This window comes from Ammospiza caudacuta, chromosome 1, assembly GCF_027887145.1.
Source record: "Ammospiza caudacuta isolate bAmmCau1 chromosome 1, bAmmCau1.pri, whole genome shotgun sequence".
Classification (NCBI taxonomy): domain Eukaryota; kingdom Metazoa; phylum Chordata; class Aves; order Passeriformes; family Passerellidae; genus Ammospiza; species Ammospiza caudacuta.
This window is the reverse complement of record NC_080593.1, coordinates 112,636,527-112,653,269: the sequence shown is the minus strand read 5'-3', so window position 1 is coordinate 112,653,269 and position 16,743 is coordinate 112,636,527. Positions and strand designations below refer to the sequence as shown.

Here is a 16,743-nt window from a genome sequence, read left to right as displayed (position 1 = left end):
CTGCCTTGGCCAGAGGTGGGTCCATCCTGGAACCATCTGCCATTGGCTGTGCTGGACATGAGAAAAGCTTCTGGCAGCTTCTCACAGAAGCCACCCTTGTAGCCCCTCTGCTACCAAAACTGGCCACACAAACCAAATACAGTTATTTAATTTGGAGTTCTCATTTTACAAAAGGCTGCAATTATTTTTACTTGCTAGAGACTACATTTGTATCTGAAAGGTACTAAAGCTGGTTTATGGCAGAGAGATAAGTAAAAAACTTGACCATCTTTTCTAAAGTAAAATTATTCAGTTGAACTTAGGAACATTGCTTTACTTTTTTTTTTTTTTTTTTTCCACCAGCAGTGCCTTTAAAGCAGTTTATATAGCTGATTAACAGACTTAGGCTTTGCTAGTAATTTTGACAATCTTCAATTTTTTGCTAGTATAGCTTAGATCAAGGGACACAGCCATTTTCTCATCCTTCAGGCTTTCTAAAGGACATCTGCTTTCTAAAGCTGGAGACTGCTTCAATGTAGTCAAAGTGACGAGTCCTTAAAAAACAATATACCAAAATTCTGAAGCCAAGGAGTGGGTTTTTTTCATATGCTACATCTGTTAAGAGGCAATCTCCATCTGGGAGTGTTGCATCACCAAATCCCAGGGCAGGGCATTCCCTATGAGAGCCCATTGCATCCACACCCCTGTTCCTAGACATGCACTGACATCTGACAGGGATGCTCATGACTGCCCTGCCAAAAGTACTGACTGTAATAATGCTTAATACTAAAGTTCCTCTTTTATCACCTGCCAAAAATGTCTGTTCAGGGTTCAGCATGTGAGAGTAAATTCAGGCTCCATCAAAGCCAGTTGGAGTTTTGCCATCAACTTTGATGGGGTCAGGATTCCATCCATCATGTCTTATGGGTAAGGGAATACAATTTCTTCAGGAAGCCAAATGTTAGCTCTGATGCAGTGGATTGCAAAACCCATTATATGTGTCCTTAACTGAGACAAAATTTGACTCACTCTCTTCAGTGGCCCAAGACACAATGGCACTCACTGGTGCCTGCTCCTCCTTGCTGCAGATCTGTCGTGCTGCTTGTTCTTGCAGAGGCAATTCAAACATCCAGTTCCACAGGGCAAAATCCAAGCAAAACCTCATAGAGACCTGTACACTGACAGGGCAAGAATCTTGGTTTCAGATACAGAGAAGTAAGTGAAGTCAAATGTAGTATTATCTACATGTAATGTTTAAGCAACATCAGCATTCTGCTCTTAATCTGTGATTGTAAAAAGCCTGGTAATTAACGAAGAGATTTTCAATGTATCTTTGAGTTCAAATTTAATAGAAGACCAGAAATGTGCTTGTTGAAGTTCAAATGGAGAAAACACATAGCATAGTAAAAAAAAGTGTAGTAAAAAACCTAATTAAGAAATAGTAAAATCTGTAACACAAGTAAACCTGGAAACCATTTTTTCATCCCAGAGTAAGAAGATGCATTGAGTGGAAAATATAAAGGTTATTGAATGTTACCTGGGAATAAATAGATGAATATGCAGTTTTCTAAATGGCATTGTAATTAACATTGTTATTTTCATTTATAGCTAGCTTAGCATGAAACATATAGCCTCTTATGCGTCCTGTGGCAAATCCAAACAGCTGAGAATAAAGCAGGCTGGAGGAAGAGAAGGGCAGCAGTCCCCCTAGCTGGGTGCTCCTGAGTCTTGTGGATGTGTCCTTTCACTCCTAATGACATCTATGTGATTCTTTTTGTGTCCTGTAAGGATGTATCTGTCGAACAAATTAAAAATCAGGGAAGACTTCATCTCCTTCTCATTCTTTTTATTTCTTCACATTCAATTGACTGCATTTATTATTTTTCATTATTGTTTCAGGTGGGCTTAGGGTTTTTCTGCCCCCTTCTCTGTTATTCTGATATGATCAGTTCAAGGGGCAGAGCTGCAAAAATAACCACATTGCTAATTCTGAAGTCTGTACCCAAAAACAGGAAAGTGCATGTGTGGTGGGGAGACCTGGCAATAAAAGTGGATTTAGGTATTTTGAAAAGGTAGGTCAGTAATACTTACCACATACAAAAAGATGCACACATTACCAGGGCAGTTGCTTGCTTACCATATTTCATATATTTTAAATAATTCTCTTGGTGACCCTGCAAGTTGCTTCACTGCTTAGAAGTTACTGTTTTGCCATGGCAGCAGAAGGTAAAGTAGGGACAGGAGGTAACTAGCAGATTTTAATTTTTTTTACTTTTGCATTTGTATTAGATGATAAGTGAAATTCTCTGCCTTTAGATGTAAAGGATTGAAAATCAGTTATCTTTTTTTTCTGTAGGTGTTAATAGCAGCATATCTGCTCACTGGTACTGTTGGTGTGGAGGTCTGGCAGAAGCCTTTGCTCTTTGGTTATTATATTACAGATGTATTAGTTATCCTGCTCATAGGTAAGTGTCCAGATCTATACAAAAGCGTGCTGCTTTTTAATAATTTGGACTTGATATTTTTTATACTTCCCTCTTTCTTTTTTTGGTTTTACTTTTGTAAGTGTTGGCTAGTCCAAAAATACATGAATAGAGATAATTAAAAGGTTAATACTGGAAAACTTTTAAAGAGTAGATAATTTTGGAAAATTTGTTCCTTGCTGAATTAGTGTATGCTGCACACAAATAATATAGAAAATACTCCTTATCTGCATGTGCAGTTCAGTGCAGTGTGCTGGCTTCTGGCTCCCAAAGTCTCAGGAACTCCTCATATCACTCAGGTAAAATGTCACTTACATTTATGTATGTTCTAAGTTTAGTGTCTTGGCCTGGAGCACATTATGTTCCAAAATGTTATGTACAGGGGGAACGAAGACATTATTTAAATAACCTTAGATGCACAACTGTAAATATGAATAAAAGCCAGGTGGTTTCTAAGGTCTTCTTTAGAGATCTTTTGCAAAACAGAAGAGATTTATTTTCCATACACAGCAATAGCCTATTTGGCCATTATTTGATGCTGTCAGTGTAGTTTGAAATGAGCACTGAATGTTTTTTGACTGCTATATCAAGACTGAGAACAAGAGCAGTTACATTTTAATGAGTTAGAAATATAGAAGTCTTAGCTGAAACTCTGTGTATGCAAATTGTCTTTGATGTGTTGCTTGGAAGGTGAAGAAATTAGCATATGCATTTTGGAGATTTTTATATGAGCATACAAGTGGTGAGAAGAGGGCACCACAATACTGTTTGACACAAACACTCTAGGCTTGCATCCCAAGAAACATCTTCTGCCCTTGGGCCAAATGGAGGACTTGGCTATAGGTGCTTCTTCCATGTCAGCCATTTGAGCATTTTGCACTGATCTGTGCTCTTACAACCCCTCTCCTTGTAGCCAGGTTGTCAGCAGGCACCACCTCTTGCTCCAGCACTGTTTCCCAGAATCCCTAGGTTAGAAAGGACCCTGTTCAGGCTGTGCTTTCTAATGAGCAGTGTCTGCAAGGATGTGGTTTTGTGCTTTGCCCAAAAAAACCAACAGTGTGTGACCAGGATGATACAGTCTTTTTCTAGTCAGACCTGAGTTAGGCACTCTGAGGAAAAGGAAGAAAGGAAGGGGGGAAAGACAGTGGTTGCCTTTTCAATAGTCAGTGAATTATTCACCTTTGACAGAGGTGTAGCTGCAGACAGGGAGTGATTTGTGCTCTTTTAGCAGCACTGCAAGCCCAGGGCAGATGGACGCTGGCTCGCCCGGAATGGGCAGGTCAGGGCAGCACTAGGGCCAGCAGAGACCAGCCCACTGAACACACTGTGCTGCACACACCAGTGCTTGGTTCCTGTCACTGACACACATGACAGCCCATTCAGGGACTACTCTGATGGCTTCCCTTGCACTTGGGAAGCCATGGATGAAGGTTTAATTCAAACTGTTCAACATAGTAGGAATGTTTGTGGAAGGGAAGCATCTCAGCATTATCAGATCTGCAGGTGCGAGCATCCTTTTTCATACTCTGCCAGAACCAGCTGCACAGCAAGGTTTGATGGACTGTTGCATTAACTCCAGAATGAAGTAGTGTTTCTGTCTTCTATCTTCTTATGGGTAATAGAATACAATTTCTTCAGGAAGCCAAATGTTAGCCTGATGCAATGGATTGTAAAACCCATTATATGTGTCCTTAACTGAGACCAAAATTTGACTCACTGTCTTCAGTGGCCCAGGACATAGAAGTCAAAGAAGTACTGTTTCTGTCTTCTGTGGTATGCTTATATGAATGGATTTGTGAGCACAGAATAGTATTTCTTCCATCATTGTCCCAAGCAGAGTAGGCTTAACAAGGAGCCAAAAGGTTTCTCCAAAAACCTTGTCTCTAGCACACCATGCACAATGGCATCTTTTGCAACTTATTTGAGGTTAAATATGGGTTTTAAAGAATGCAAAATAATAATCTCGGTTGACTCTATATTACAGAATCATCATAGTTCTTAGTAAATCTCTTAGAATCTCTTAGACAAGACAAAAGTAGTATCCTTAGTATCCTCTTAGACAAAAAGTAGTATCCTTCCACTATGGACATGCTGGTCCAGAAAGCACTGCCATTTCATATTTGAATCTCAGCTCAGCAGTAAGGCGGTTGTCATCGGGTAGCCTGTGTGCAGTGACCAGGGATATGTGAAATTTTTAGAAGCTTGTGGTAAATTACAGGACCCCACTGTGACTGCAGAAACAGTACCTGTCTAACCTACACCAAGGGCCAAGCAGCCAGGAATATTCAATTATTTTCTCCCTTAGAGGGACTGCAGCAAGTGTGTCTTGCTCAGCCAGAACCATTTGTATGAGAGAGCCCCCTCTGGCTGGCTCAGTTAAATGCCTTTGTGGCTAGTTAAAAACAAAGTGGGCCTCTGATGCTTTTTACAAGCTAGTTTCCCAGGATCCTGAGAGGAGCCATTAAACCATAAATGCCTGTGCTTAACCATCTGATGGCATTTAGTAGTCACCAGTGGTCCTTCTAACAACGAACCTGTAGCTGCTCCATCAATACTTGGCATTTTTTGGTGCTTTTACTGTTCTGTACACAACAGGAGTTCAGCTGCTGAGCTGTTGCTTCTCTGAGAGCAGCTGGGCTTTAGCCCCACCTTCTCTAGTAGGAACAAATCCAAACAAGATGCACAAGAGTGTTTTTCAGATGTCCTTCCTGTAGTTTTCTGGGAAAAAAAAAAATCCATGTATAACCTCAGGATGAACTCTGCAAAAGCACCTCTTCAGAGGAAGCTGTGGTATCACCAGGTGACACTCACTCATTGAAAGTAATGGAGCTTTTATCAGGTGCCAGAACACACAAAGATATACATAAAAGTGCAGCAGTACTGGTGTTTAGATTAGATGTTTTAGGAAAGAGAGCTTTATGTATGTTCTTGGGAACTCTCTGGCACACTGTGAACACCTGTAGGAAAGCCAAATCCTGAGCTGCTGAGCAGTGACCTCGGAGGACTACCCTGTGAAACAGAGGAACTTCAGCATAGTATTTTATGGGAATTTGTCAGCTACCCAGCAAACATGATCCCGTAATTTTCACTGGCAGTGAATGCAATTCCATCCTTCAGCTCCAAAACACACACCTAGCTGGACCCTGGATCAAGGAGGAAGGGATCAATCCCTCTCCTGTTTGCAGAGCAGCTGACCTGGCTGCTGGGCAGAAATGCCTTTTCTCTCCCAGCAAGGGAGCAGACAGACCCTGGTGAAGTTATGTGCCCGTGTGCTCATCTGCAACTAATTACTGTGCACTCATCAGGGCTCCTGGGGATGACACTCCAAGAGCTCTCTTGGGATTTAAGCACAATTGTCCCACAGCATTATCTGGCTAACTAGGGTCCCTTCAAAGGGCAGCACTGGGGTGAGAGCTATCATTTATTTTCACCCCTCCAGGGCATCCCAAATGCCCAACATTCCCTGTCACTGTGCTATCAGGTTGAGAGCAATATGAAATATTTACAATAAGCATTTTAAAGCAGTCAGTTCTGCACATAAATTCTAGTACCACAAATGATGCTGTGGACTTTGTGAGAAGATTTTCACTGACAGGTAGGCATCTGTAGTTCAGGGAGCAGCATTACTAATTGATGATGGTTTCTGTCTCACATTGCTATTAAATGACCTGTAGGTGCATGCTCTGCATGAAGCATTTCTCATGTTTGGGACCTTCATACTTGCTCTGTATGAAGATTTTATAATGTCTAATAAAATTTGAGTTCAGGCTACAATCCTTTCCTAGAGAAAGGAAGATGGAGACATGCATCTTACTGGAAATTTCTTTTGCTATATTTTTTGTTCAGAATTGACTGAGGGCTTGGAAGTTGTGGTGGGATGTACAGAAACAAGCAGAGTTAGCACATCAGCTTCATTTCCTTAGGAAGGCAAGTTGGAAAAATGATGCCTGGATGCACACATTTTCCTGCTCCTTCTCAGTATTAATTGCAACCACAAGAACAGACTTCATGGGAAAAGGATCACTTAAGCATGGAGTGGATGTGTTATACTTCATCAGTGTGGGGCACATGGGGCAGACTATTCTGTAAGCCAGACATGGTGTCATGTTTGAGTGTACTATGTGTGGTCAACTGTGCCCAGATTTGGCTACTGAAAACTGTGGCAAAGCTGAAACAAGTTCTCAAAGTGCAGGTTTGAACATGAAATGTGAATTGAATATTAATATCTATCAGAGATCTGAAAATTGAACTTTGTTTTAGAGATGGGGCCAAAGCATTCAGAATTTTTTCCTATGATGTTCATGGGTTTGGTTTCTATGCTGACTTGTACAGAGTGTTTTCCTTGAGGGTCACTCTTCCCTGAGCTATCTAAGCATATAAAATGAGGGGTGAAAATATAAATGAACAGATCATAGCAGCAAAACACTAACAATGAGGCCAAGCTGTAACACTTAAAACATGCCAATTATTTGAATTCCATCATAGTGGGAAAGCACAGCATACTTTCTCCTCTAAACCAGTGCCTTGTACTTACTCTGTGCTACATCCTGTGCATCAAAGGAGGACACACAATCCTTGCCATGGGTGTTCATAGAGGAGCCTGTCCCTTTTTCAGTGTCAGAAACTGTTTAGGAGGCCATGGTCAAATTATGAATTGTTTCTCCCCCTGTGGAATGATGTCATTCTGCAGTGATTTCCTGTAGTTCCCATTGCAAAGTGGCTGATGGCTCTGCCCTAGTGATGACTTGCTGAATGATTAAATGTTAAGTGCAATGTTTTCAAAAGGTTATTTCTCCAACAGGCTTTGACCAGTCCTGTTTGAGAAGTGTGCTTAACATGAGTTGGCTTCTGCATGTCTGTCACCGATTCAACATTTATCAAGGCATTGTTGTGACAGATTGTACAAGGCTCTGTTAAAGCAAAGGGTGTGAAATACTCACCTGTCACTTGAGATATATTTTTAAGAAGTCACTGAGTTCATGTTCAGAGTAACTCATCTGAACCAGTCAGAACAATAACCCAGAAGAGCAGAGTGCTCAAGGCCAGAGGCAGAGCAGTGTCACAGGATGCTGATCACAGGTGGGAATGAGTTTGGGGGTGTTAAGCTGTGAGGAGTCATTCCAGGGGCTCTGGGACCCCCAGGAGAAGGTCAAACAAGGGAGCTTGCCTGGGAAAGTCCTTCTAGAAGCCAGTCTGGGATTTTCTGTGGTGCTCAATTCTTGCTGTGCCCAGAAACAGTTTGAACAGAGCTGCATCAAAGAAGCAGCTACATCCATAAACTAATAAACTAATTCTTTAATTGGTACTAAATTCCTCTGAATGCTAATTGTTGTCTTACAGCTCAGTTCAAGATAAATGCCATGTGTACTTCCGTAGACATTGAAAATAAGGTATAAAATCAACAAACATGATAAACCCATCTCTTTTCAACAAGCATGATAAATACATCCCTATACAATCTTTATACTCAAAAAATGTCTTAGATGCTAAACATCCAAAACCTACATCAACTTTGTGCATGAAGACAGTGCTTATGTTTACCTTATGTTCCCTTAGTCCCTGTAAAATAATTTCATACTCTGGATTTTAGGTGTGTTTTTCACCCTAATGTACTGCAAATTATATATTTGCTTTCTAAGGTTCCCCTCCCCCCCCAGCTACTGAGTGGTTTTAAGTTTGCCATTTTACAGAGTAATAAAATATAATGCTTTTTTAGTGGACAGCTCAAAACACAATTACGTGTTTGCACAATCAGTTAAAAGAGTTGTCTGCTCAAGACATGCCAGAGAAGGTCACCCTGTTCCACAAAAAGCTTCTGTTCCAGGAACAAGTGCTTCTAAAATGTTCACATTTTGATGAAGCTTGCTTCCAGGCACTGATCAGTGTGCTAAACATTCAGTGTGTTAAGATATTTTCATGTGTCTAGCTGCTCTAAATGTGCAAGAAATTTGAGAAAAACACCATGGAAAAAGTACTTAAATATTTTTTCCAAGCTATTATTGATGGCTGGATATTTTGAATCTAATTTTTCTTGTCTGGTGGCTAAGAAAGGTAAATTATAACATCCCATTTCTTTACAGCAAACATAGATTATGATGAATTATTAACCTAGAGATGGAAAGGCCAAGCAGTGTACTGAAGAAGGCCGTATAAAAGTGTGGGCACTTGAAGAATGAGGAGAGTGATAGTATTTAATTTGTAAGCTGAAATGCAAGTACAACCACCCACTGTTAGAGAGTTGGTCAACTTCTGTGATATGCCCAGAAGGTCTGCACAGGCTTCTTCCCTGCCTCCCAAATGGGATGAGTGCTCTGGGGAGTATTTTTTGGGGGGGGATGGGGGGAGCATGGCAGGGATGGTGCTTTTCTGAACAAATTCACATAATTTCCAGTGCGCTGTTCACCTAAAATTACATCCCTGTATTACACTGTCTTGTTTTTGAATTTTTGATTTTTATCTATCAGGAGAGCCAATTCTTAACAAATAAAATTTTAGTGCTTTTCTTAGGACAGTTTAAGGATGATTCATTTGTCAGGAATTTACTAACAAAGGAGGTTTATGATAACAAATGTGTGGAGAAGATAAACAGCAAAGGTTGTCCTTCCTCTGAAGCACCATAACTTGTTTAGTGGTTTAGGTGTCTTGGAGTCACTTCTTTATTTAGCAGTGTTTACAGCCTGTGAGGTTTTGTGTTTTCAGAAATGTGGCTACCTGCATCAGGCTGTTTGCTTTGTCTGAGTGCCAGCATGGGGCTGTTGGTACTGAAACAGCATTTTCTGGAGCTCACAGTAAGGTCAGCAGTTTGTTCCTGGCCATAGCCTCTCTTTCTCTACAATGACCAAGTCTGTGTTTTGCAGAAATGCCTGAATTAAATCAGGTACAATAGCCACAGTAACTGCAGCATGTCATGGAAACAACCTGTCTGCCTGTAGATCTTCAGTAGTCATTAAATTTAGTTACAGGAGCATTTAAAATGCCCTCACATAATTAAAATATATTACTGTCACTCCAAATAACATGGGGACAAAGTATCATGGTATCCATTCTGTGCTAGCTTTTAAAAATTATTATTAATTTATTCAGTTATATCACAACACCTAATTGGTTTGGAATTGAAGCACTAAATGAAATCTAAAGTTGTCCTTGAGATTGTTGGGAATTGCCTTTTGATTTCTTTTATACACATGTATATAAACATATATACATATATATGTATATATATAACACATATATAAGTATATATAATATGCACACATATTCATATGCATATCTCTGTGTGTATCTGCTTTTATACACATACATATTTGGAAAACAGGGTAATGCCTTCATTTCTTCACTTCTGATACGTCTTTAATCCTGAATTTCTGAAAGCATTGGGATTTGTTTGTTTGTTTATGCTTATGTTTGGCATTTTTTAATATGAACAAAATAATTCCTAATAAAGAGCTTTAAAAATGTTTATTTCTCTGAAAAGGGAGTTTACATTGTGCAACACAGAGGACTGAGATAGGATTGTACCTAAATCCGAGGATTTGGGCTTGATATTTTCAGCCTGGCGTGACACAAGAATTCCCTGTGTATCTGTGCCACCCATCTGTGCTTTGGTATTTCTGCCTTTAATATAGGCCTGTGTTCTTACAGTTGGGTCTCAGATTTTAAATCAGCTGAAGAATGGGAAAATAGTAAAGAAGAAACTAAAAAATCCTGGAAGAGCAGTATACTACCTCTAAGAACACTTGAGGAGTTCTATTTTCCCATACGTGCTAAAACATGGAATGCGCTGAAATTGAATTTTAAAAATTATTTTAAAATAAAATATGTACTTTTAGGACATTACAAACAGCAAAAAAAAGCTCCATGATGATCAGTTGGGCAGTGCCTGGGTGGCTGAGCGCCAGAGAGCCAGCAGTGGGTTTGCTTTCCAGGCTGCACCTTTTGTTCCTCAGAGCAGCAGGGAATGGCAGCAATGCGGATGCAGCAGTTTAGCTCCTGGGCACAAAGGGATCCTTAATGCCAATTAAACAGCAGACTTAATGAGTACCAAAGCAGCCCCCGAGTCAGGCCTCTTTAGCTAAAAAAAGATGGGGAAGCAACATGTTGTAGGAAATGATGGAATTCTGAAAATCCCATAAGAAATGGGGAACACCCTTTGCTTTCCCTGCTGCATCCTCAGCTCTCTCGCCGTGCTAAAAGCAAAGCTGTGTAAAAATACAGGGGAGTAACTGGTGGAACTGCCCCGTTTGGAAAGTGGCTTTTTGCTAGCTGGGGGACTGTTTGTGGTCAGTGTGTTATTTCTAACTAAAATGGCACTTCATAAAAATAACAAATTGTTGGCAACCATTGCTCTTTGAATTCTATTTCTAGGTCTAGTCTCTATTTCTGTTCCTCTCGGTTGCTTTTCTCCTAACAAATCAAACTTCAGGATTGCAGCAGGAAATTTAGATTTAACCTCAAGAGTCAATGTTTTGTCTCATGTCTGCTCTAATGTGATACAGATGTTGGAACTGCTGTACGTAAGTCAAGATTTTATTGAACCAGCGCTCCCTGCCTAATAGAAAACACAGCTAACTGGAGTGCACATTAAACACAGATCACTCTGGAGGCACTAAGCCTGTGAATTCTACAAATATATTGACAAAATACTTGGGACATTACTTCAATTGCACATCCTTCAGCTGTTTGATAGGGAGTTTCTGCCATGGTGAAGGAGCAAAGCTCTTAATTGTTTTAAAAAGCAAACCCAAAAGGTAAACATTAAAAAGAATGCAGTACCTGAAATTATTTACAGGCTGGCCTTTCTTTTTTTTCCAATTCTTTGTTTCCCTCTCTTTAGCAGATAACCAGAAAGACTGAAGAGACAGATTATCTATTGTATCCCTTTTTACTTCTTTTTTTCCCCAGCAATCCTGATCTCCACTTTTCTTTCATGTTTAGTTTTCCTTTTCTTGAGTTGCCGCTGTGGCCAGGGCATGCTAAACGCTTGGATATGTCCTTAATGAGGACTGAAGGGTAAACACTGACATTTCTCAAAACACTGCTATGTCACATTAGCCCCAGTACAAAGTCATGTGGAATCATGGCTTTCCTCTAATCATTTTCCCTCCATATTGCTAGTAAGGAGATTTCTACTTTTCTGTACAGGCAGCACAGTGCTTCTTAAATTATATATTTATATTTATATTTATATTTATATATATTTATGATTATACCTGAAGGTTTAACACATCAGAGTGCTTTTCTTGCCCATAATAAAACAGGAATTATGTATTAATTTAGTGCACCACACCCACGTCTCATGCCCTACAATAAAAGAGCCATACAGAAATGTGCTACCCAGAGCAATCTCCAAGCAGCAAATTGACCAGGGAAAAGCCCTCAATGCTTAGAAAATGGGGAGAAAGTACAAACCAAAGAGCTCTACAGGGAATGACATTGATTTAAAAAGTCATACATATTTTCACCTAGTTAGGATTGACTCATAGAGTGACTTTTTTTGTTTACATCTCAAGCTTCCATTTGTTGCTGAAAGTCTTCTTTGAGTCTTGGTTGGAGCAGTGTATTTTGGAAGGGGGTGTTAGGGGGCTACAGCTGGGTCTTCAGGCAGCTCAGGGGTTGCTGGCAGCTGGGTTGATAATGCCAGCAGCAGTGTAGGGAGAAACAGAGTTAGCAAAGGTGAAACCTTTGTGCTTTGTGGGTTAAAGCTGAGCTCCAGAAACAGCACAGCTGTGGTGTTAAAAAAAGAAGTAAAAAACTCTCACTTGTTTAAATGATGGACATATCATAAAAATTCATTAATTTCAGCTGTTGTATTATCAAAACAGATCATTAGTTGACCCTTAAGATTTTGAACTATAAACTTATTTCTCCACTAATGTGAACAGCCCAGCTTGAAGTTTATTGTCTTTCTGTATTCCACTGGAAGGCTTTTGGTGTTAGACTCAGGTTTTTCTACATAAACAGCAGCTCATGAAAAGAAGGGCTGTTTTGGGTCCAGCTGACAAATCTGGATGAAAAATAATTGATCCTATCTATTAGCTATATCAGAATTTAAAAAAAAAATTCTGGTCCTGTCACTCATTACACAGGAAATTCTGTATCAGCAACTATTTCCAGCAGCTAGCTTTCGGGAAAAAAAGAAGACAGTTTTATTATTGCCTAAAGCCCCCAACAGTTCATATCCTGTAATGAATACAGGAATACCAAATCATTTTTAGAATAGAATACAAGGTCTGTTATCATATGAAAAAACTCTGAGGTCATCAGTGTCAAATTACATATTAATGTTTTTCTCTTCCAGGCTTCAGTTTGTTTCTGTCATTTCCACAAACACTCTACAACATTCACAGGTAAGTTAATTAACATTAAATAAGTTCTATCACCTCTTATTTAATTCTGTGTATGTTATGGTTTCCTCATTTACAAATAAATGTAATGCTTAAAGTAGACTAGCTTCTTTCTTCCAGATGTTGCCCTGATAATGTAGGAAAAGGTTTTTCTGGTGAGTTTTCAGAATCTGACTGGTTTCTTTTTCATGTTTACAACTCTTTCCTTTTCCTTTCACTTGCTGTTCTCCAAGCAGTTTCACAGTGGAACTGCACAGTAAACTGATAGAGGCTCTGTGGTAAAAACCACTGCATTTTATTTGCAATCAAATGTGATTTGCAACTTCTGCCTGTGCTGGGTGGAATTCTGTAGCTGCCCATCCTGCACTCTGTGAAGTATTTAATTGTCTTCCTGGTCCTTCTGTAAAACTCTCCCCTGCATGCAGTCTGCAGATAATTGCTATCAGATGTAAGCTAGGCAGGTGGCAAGCTGTGATTACATCTAAGAACTGGCTTGCTGCACCCAAGAATTTTGTACTCAGTTAGTTCATATTCCAATGGCCTATTTTTATTAATGCTGCCTGCCTTCCCCTAGTATTTGCTAGCTCATTTCACTCATCTGTCACTTCAGGTCTCTCAGGTCCTAAGTGTCCTGGAGGAGGGACTGTCACTGCCTGTCTTCAGGAATTAGTGGAAACTAATATTAACATTAGAATTTTAGAGAGTCTATAAGACAATGCCTCATGTCTCCTACACAGCCCTTTTTGTGTGGTGGCACTCAGTGCAGTTTCCAGAGGCGTGCACAGCCCCAGGTTTGGGGCAGGAAGGTGGAGAGTTGGGAGATGGGGGGCAGGAGGGGCTGAGGAGCTGCAGAAAGGCTGGGCTCTGGGGCAGGGGCTGGGAACCTGCCATGCAAGGAAATCTTGTTTGGGAATGACTGAGAGCAGGAGGGAAGCTCCTTGTGCATGTCAGCCCCTGGCAGGAGCAGCCTTTACCCCAATGAACATTGAGGGTTTGGTTTCCTTCCTTTCCTCTCAGGACTTTTGTTTATTATTTTCCTTTTCAAGTCATCACTTGACATGGTTCCTCTCAAGCCCTCTGCTGGGCTTGTCATTCCTCTGAAGAGAAGAGCACAGAAATTTTTAAACTACCTGTCAGGTTTGCTTGAATGATGCATGCAAAAGCTCTTTGGTGATGAAGGATTTGAGTTTTCCAATCATCTCCTCTCTTTCTCCATCCTGCTGCCTGTTCACAGTTGTTATTTTAGGAGTAGGTGATTCCTTTTTGGCATGAGAAAAATATTTCTTGGATTTTTGTCTAGCTGTTTCTAAAAATACATATGTTCAAACATTTTAAACAGGACATTTCCCAGTACATTTCAAACACAGAATTGCTCTTCTGAACTAGCTGTATGAAGGAATGGTTTAGTGGTAGTGAACTTAGAGTTACCATTTCCCTAGCAGACAGAAAATGCAATAATTTACTACCTTGAAAAAACAGCTTAAAATACCCAAGAAAACACAATGTATCATTAATTTTTCTGTGTTCTAATTAGCCAAAAGGCCTCCCCTTTAGATTGTATTTGGAGTAAATACCTAAATCCTAATGTACAGGTTCCTAGAGCAGCATGACCTCCAGCCCTGAACAAGAGCAATACCAGCCAGGCATGATCTTCACTCTGCTGCTGCTGGAAACATGGGGTGTATTGGCTGAAACAAGTTTATGTCTCATGTTAGAAGCTTCATCCTCTAAAGGATAGATTTGGAATTCACAGCATCTCTGCATGCTTGAGAGCACTGCAGCTCACTTTGTGTGAGTTTACTGGTCCATTGCCAGACAACGGTGAGCAAGCAAAGTGAATAAATCAGTAAATTGTAACCCCAGAAATAAATATACTACAATTTCTTGTAAAATGTCTGGTATCTAGCACATTTGCACTGGTTACAAGAGGAATTCTTGGGCTGAGTTTGGTCTAGGGTTTGAGGTTAGTGTGTAGAAATAGAATGGATAAAATTACTTTCTCTACAAAATTATTGTATTTATTTCCAGAGCACATTTAGAGAAAACACTGAAGAATGATTCTCTGTATGAAGGACTGCTACCTCTTGTGTCACCTCTGTTGCTGTTCATTCTTCTTACAGCCTGGGTGGTTTTATCTCCAAGCAACATATTAGCAAAGCAACCCAGACTGTTTTTATGGATGGTTGGGGTTGCTTTCTCAAATGTTATTGTAAGTATATTTGAGGTGGTGCTATTGTTTAGACATAGCTTTCTATTTTTCTGTGAATAAGCAGAAGGGAGCAGAAAATGTAGCTAAGAGTAGCAGAGTCACACAGCTCTTCTACCTTGGTGTTACACTGTGTCTCATAAAAATACACCACAACATGTGTCTGGACTGGGGGCACTTACAATACTGAAATACCTCCTCTGCCACAGTGGAACACTTTTGTGAGGGTTCTGGTTTGTTTTCTGAGGGTTTATGAAAACCCTAGGGATGCCTTACTTCCAGAAATATAACAGATACTCCCCAGCATACAGGCAGAACGGGAGATTTGTCAAAGTAAAAGAAAGGTCAGCACTGGCACAGATTTACTAGCCAGAGTGGAGGGTTTGTAGCTTTCCCCTGTTCTTGTGTCCATTGCTGTGGTCCATGCATTCCTGTATCCTGCAGTTCAGCTGGTCCCTCATTTTCCCTTCACCATTCAGTAAAAGGCTGTACCAGTGACAGCATGTTTTAGGGAAAGATGTGAAGAGCTGTAGGGGCCTGTGATGGCTCTCAGCTCACAGATTCGTTTCTCCCGTACCACGTAATGGTGATCAGTTTCCCCCTTTTCATTCCCAAGGGACAGCACAAACCTCTGTGCAGTTCTGGCAGGGGCAGCCAGGCAGTGGTGATGAGCCCTGCAGGCAACCCAGGGCTTTCTTCTCTGGGGGAAGCCAGGAGAGCAGCCAAGCAGAAAGGTTTTCTTGCATTTAAGCAAGAATACCCTAGAGGATAGTGACTAGTGTCATCTTAAGAAAATAGACTCCAACTCCATCTAAAATCTTGCCATTGAGCAATGCTACATCTAGTTTAAAAAGTGGAAGGCTAGAAGTGTCTTAAACTATGAGACACATCTTCAAAAATGTGAGGTTTTAAAAGAGAAAGTACTGGCCCCTGTAGAAATTTGAATTCAGGAATTGAAAAAAAAGTTTTAATTGAGATGTTTGTTAGGTGTATCCTAAAAATGTACATTTCTGAGGGTCACAAAATCAAACAGTTCCATCTTAAGGACTTAATCTCACAAAAATGAGTTGATTTTCAGATGTATTTTATTGTATGCATTATTCATTACCTAATCTACCCCTTTTTCTTAAGAGAATAGTGGAGATTCCAAAATGAGAAATACAATTGCTTCATGCCAGCGGGGAAAATGCTTTCAGAGTTTGGCAGATGGCATATTCTGCACATACATCTTAACCAACCAAGAGTGATTGTGGCAGGATGCTTGCAGAAGAAAAATAGTAAGGCAAACCAGAGGTTTCTTTACAGGCTGCAGTTTATCAGTGATGGTGTGCAATATATATTCTTCAGGCTTTGTTTTTTCTTCTCCCAAAGCATACATTGCAGTGTTGGAGGCTCGTGCGGATTAAAAATGTATGCATGTTAGCTGAACATTTTAACATTTTAAAAGCAAGCATTAAAAATGTATGGGTGTTAGTTGGAATTTGTAACATTCTAGAGTTGAAAATCAAGCCAGCATTTCCTTTCACCTCTCTGGTTCCTTAGACATGTTTCCTCCAGCATCAGGGGAAGGCTTGTCATGGCAATATTTTTCTTCTCCATGATAGCCTGACACACTGGGTTTCCATTATCTGTTCTGCAGACCACAAACTGCAGACCATGGCTCTCTACCTGCCATCCCACTTCCAGTATCTGGAACTTCTCATGCCTTTGACCATGTATTTGGTCACCCAAA

The 16,743-nt window shown here is 40.2% G+C and overlaps 1 protein-coding gene across 1 annotated transcript in view; it reads left to right on the top strand.

Moving 5' to 3' along the window:
- The window catches only part of LOC131562416 (ethanolaminephosphotransferase 1-like), a 53,641-nt gene that overhangs the window by 32,534 nt on the left and 4,364 nt on the right, over positions 1-16,743 (top strand). The window contains exons 6-8 of the mRNA XM_058812124.1: positions 2,336-2,444; positions 12,760-12,808; positions 14,834-15,014. Coding sequence (XP_058668107.1) covers positions 2,336-2,444; positions 12,760-12,808; positions 14,834-15,014 — 339 coding nt within the window. The remainder of the gene's footprint in view (positions 1-2,335; positions 2,445-12,759; positions 12,809-14,833; positions 15,015-16,743) is intronic.